We start from the raw sequence: 4555 nt of genomic DNA, 5'->3' as shown, positions 1-4555 counted from the left end.
GGAGGGGAAGTTTGTCCGCTGCTGGGAGGGAGAGTCTCCGGTGGTCTCTGCGGGCTCCCTGCCCTCCCAGGCCGGGTTCAACACCACGACCTCCTCCTCCGGCCCTGCGGGGTCTTTATACGACGAGGAACCCACCAAACCACACACATCATCTACTCCTCCGCCCAGCAGCAACAACAACAATAGCTCCACCAGAACCACCACCACCACCACCGAGGATTCTAGCTTCGTCAGTCCGACAGAGGCGACTCCTGAGCGGCGTGAGGGCGAGGCGGAGGCCGGCAGGCGCGCCGCGGCCGCGGAGGAGCCGAGAGATAATAAAGAGAATAAGGGGAAACTACTTATGGACACTAGTAAGACATTATAGATCTTTATAAGTGTGTGTGTGTGTGTGTGTGTGTGTGTGTGTGTGTGTGTGTGTGTGTGTGTGTGTGTGTGTGTGTGTGTGTGTGTGTGTGTGTGTGTGTGTGTGTGTGTGTGTGTGTGTGTGTGTGTGTGTGTGTGTGTGTGTGTGTGTGTGTGTGAGAGTCTCTAGACTTTTACTGCCCTATAAATGTCTTGTAAATAGTTAAATGAAAAAGTTTATTGTCCATCAAAATAATTTATGTAATATCAGAGGTATATACATTCAGCACCGCGGCAGAGACACAGTGTTCTGAGACTCTGACACACATTAAACACATTTAAATGATATAACACCATCTGTTCTTTATTTATTTAAAACAAAAAAGAATAAAGCATGAAAACAAACTTTTGTTTTGAGGGGGGAAAAAAGACAATTAACGTTCGACAGTTATTCGGTCCATTAATTGCTTTGGATGTTTGTATCAAATGATATCACTCTATAGATATGTTAATTATAGCCTGCGTTATATTATATTGGACGATATATTGTGAAATATTATAGCCTATATTGTTGTTTATTAAAATACAAAACATATTATTGCATATTCTATTCCATTCTATTATAGGCTATAATAGAATGGAATATAATATAATAACATGTTTTAGTAATAATAGTATCGGCCTATATATTGTATGACATTAATCCAGTTGTACAGCCGTTTATATTGAGCTGTACAACTGTGTGTAATATCGTGACAGAGTTATGTTGTGGTTTCAGGTCTGGAGCCGAGCCACGCACGCACACACACACATGCACACACACAGTCACACATGCACTGCGCGGTCAGAGAACAACACAAACTCATTTAACATTGGCGTCACTTTTAAACCGCCGTGGTGGCACGCGCACACACGCACGCACACGCACACATTAAAAAACAAAGCCATATGCGTCTCCTCTCGCAACCAAATTCTGTTACAAGAAGTGCGCATTGAAATGTCACACCATGTGCACAAAGAAAAGAATATAAGAAAATATTTCATGTCAAATTATATTCTGAAAAAATAGCAAATAACTATAATAGATATATTGATTGTTTTAACTGACAGACATCCTCCGGGCTGTTTTCAGCACCCTTCTTCGCTGAAACGCATGTTGTGAGCTTGTAGATCTGTTATTTTCTCCCGCATATAGGCCTGTGTAGGGTTCATGGTGTCGAGGAAGGCTCTCTGGCCACCAGGCAGGATTCAGGCCTATACCCTCAAGGCCAAAGATATATATATAGGCCTATAGAGGTGTGAGCTTGTAGATCTGTTATTATCGCCCATATAGGCCTGTGTTTAGTGTTCATGGTGTCTGCTCGGCCACGAGGCAGCATGCAGGCTATACCTCAAGGCCAAAGATAGGCCTATAGAGGTGTGAGCTTGTAGATCTGTTATTTTCGCCCGCATATAGGCCTGCATAGGGTTCATGGTGTCAAGGGGCAGCATGCAGGCTACCCTCAACGCCAAAGATGTGCTATAATAGGCCTATAGAGGTGTGAGCTTGTAGATCTGTTATTATCGCCCATATAGGCCTGTGTAGTGTTCATGGTGTCGGCTCTCTGGCCACCAGGCAGCATGCAGGCTACCCTCAAGGCCAAAGATATAGGCCTATAGAGGTGTGAGCTTGTAGATCTGTTATTATCGCCCATATAGGCCTGTGTAGTGTTCATGGTGTCGGCTCTCTGGCCACCAGGCAGCATGCAGGCTACCCTCAAGGCCAAAGATGTGCTATAATAGGCCTATAGAGGTGTGAGCTTGCAGATCTATTTTCGGCATGCGACTGCACCATCGTATATGCGCACAGCGCTGTGAATACTTATACACTGTATTTATAGGAGATGCACGCACGCACGCACGTGCACACCGCACACACGGCACACGTGCACGCTGTATTTAGGAGATACACGTGCACGCACGCGTGCGCGCACACACACACTTCACGTTCATGGGTATAGCCTATATTGCAAAACAATTGCTTTGATAATTCAGTATAAGCTATAATATTATTTGTTTGACTTAGTTCTATACTCCACTACATCTCAGAGCAAAGTAGCCTATATTGTATACTTTTAGTTATTATATATGACATTATTATTATAGATTTTGATAATTATCACAAAAACACACTAACCTCTTCAGCCTATATTTCGACCATGTTAAAATAGCAAATCTTAAAAGCTTAGATCGGATATTTGATTTGGTTTGCATAATATTATTTTACTTTGGTAGGCTATATTGAAGCACAATGCGTCACAATACGATGCATTGTGATCGGCTATTTTTTTAAATGGGAATGGCACATACTTTTAATTTAATAATTTAAGTAGGCCTACACGTATAAGTTTAATATTTAAAAAAACCATATAGGCCTACATAAATCACTTCAGCCCTGTTTAAACTTTGACTATTTGAAAATAGCAGACCTGCTATTTTCAAAGGATTTATACCATTTTAGTCAGACATGATAAATTGTGAATTGTGAATTCTGGACTTACTTGTAACAGAGATACTTCTCCATTTGCACTTCACCACTTTTCAATATATATCTTCATATAATTGGTCCTCACTGATGTGATGTTCATGATGAAATCGTTATCGTACCATTATTTTCTACTCGGTCTGTGTCTCATATAGGAGGGCTTTGGGCAGTTCAGAAACCACCAGTGACATCATCGATGGGGAATCCAAGCTAATAGAAACCGCAGACTTTCTATAGGCCTGAAAAGTTGCAATGTGAAAATGGAAGCCATCGTTCTCACGATAATAAAACTTGTTTATTTGTTTAAAAAAAAAACGGGCTAATGATCAAATGAGGATGTCACTGTGACTGGACCCCTGGTCACTTCTAAACTGCCCTGCACAGCCCGGCTATAGTCACAGACCGAGGACATTATAGTGAGGACCAATTATATGAACATGTTATTTGAGAAGTGACCGTGAAATGGTCCTTTAATTAACCCATTCTGAACGGGAACCCATTTTGGTGTTATAGCATCATGTTATGCTTTAGCTATTTAAAAATAGCAGACCTATACAAGCTCGTATCGCGCCACCGAGTGGCGCGATACGAGCTTGTATAGGTCTGCTATTTTTGAAAAATCGAAGAACGACTGACATTTATAGAAACATAGCTTTATCAGAAAACTGTCAGGATGTAGAAGAAGACGTTTATAGAATCTGATCTCAGGTCAGAAAAGAAAAAAAAAAATAAAAGTACAGGGCCTTGACTATACTTTACCCACCCCCGCCTGTCTCTTTGTGTGTGTGTGTGTGTGTGTGTGTGTGTGTGTGTGTGTGTGTGTGTGTGTGTGTGTGTGTGTGTGTGTGTGTGTGTGTGTGTGTGTGTGTGTGTGTGTGTGTGTGTGTGTGTGTGTGTGTGTGTGTGTGTGTGTGTGTGTGTGTGTGTGTGTGTGTGTGTGTGTGTGTGTGTGTGTGTGTGTGTGTGTGTGTGTGTGTGTGTGTTCCCCCGGTGCAGCCATCAGCCCCAACGCCGTCGCCAACTGGATCACGGCCCGCTCCACGCGCAAGAAGCGCTGCCCGTACAGCAAGCACCAGACGCTGGAGCTGGAGAAGGAGTTCCTGTACAACATGTACCTGACCCGGGACCGGCGGCTGGAGGTGGCCGCCGGCCTGAGGCTGACGGAGCGCCAGGTGAAGATCTGGTTCCAGAACAGGCGCATGAAGATGAAGAAGCTGATGGGCCGCGACAGGAGGACCGTCCTGTGATGATGAAGAGGAGGAGGACTGACTCATTCACAACACGTTATATGGACTCTTTGGAGTTTGGACTGTAATATATCCCGCTATCTCTCTCTCTCTCTCTCTCTCTCTCTCTCTCTATACGACTAGAGAGTTCCTGAACCTTTTATATATTGGGCCGCTTCGTGGCCCGTTTGTTTCCCCCCCTCCTCCCCTGCAAGTGAAAAGAAGCGGCTTGCGCGGGCTTGGCATGAGCTGGTTTAGTCTGTTTTTCTCTCCCCAGGTTGGCAGAGAGAGAGAGTCTATACCGCCCCCAGGATATATTAAATTGACACATGTGTGGGAGAAAAATGGGTTGCAAAATCGTTTAGTCTGAGTCACTCTCTGTTCTTCTACTACAGATAAATGTTGTGGGGAAAATAGCCGAACTATACATGAATCTCACAACGAGCTCGCTTAGACTGCA

General features: G+C 43.8%; 1 protein-coding gene across 1 annotated transcript in view; it reads left to right on the top strand.

Moving 5' to 3' along the window:
* Window positions 1–4344, top strand: part of LOC310865882 (homeobox protein Hox-D9b-like) — a gene marked incomplete at its 5' end in the record, with an annotated part of 4865 nt that extends 521 nt beyond the window's left edge. The window contains 2 exons of the mRNA XM_083775089.1: window positions 1–353; window positions 3866–4344. The exon at window positions 1–353 is cut by the window's left edge and continues 521 nt beyond it. Coding sequence (XP_083631215.1) covers window positions 1–353; window positions 3866–4116 — 604 coding nt within the window. The 3' untranslated portion in view covers window positions 4117–4344. The remainder of the gene's footprint in view (window positions 354–3865) is intronic.
* Between the last annotated feature and the right edge of the window lie 211 nt (window positions 4345–4555).

This window comes from Protomyctophum parallelum (genome assembly GCF_964188405.1).
Source record: "Protomyctophum parallelum genome assembly, chromosome: 10".
NCBI lineage: Eukaryota > Metazoa > Chordata > Actinopteri > Myctophiformes > Myctophidae > Protomyctophum > Protomyctophum parallelum.
This window is presented reverse-complemented; position numbering and strand designations above follow the sequence as displayed.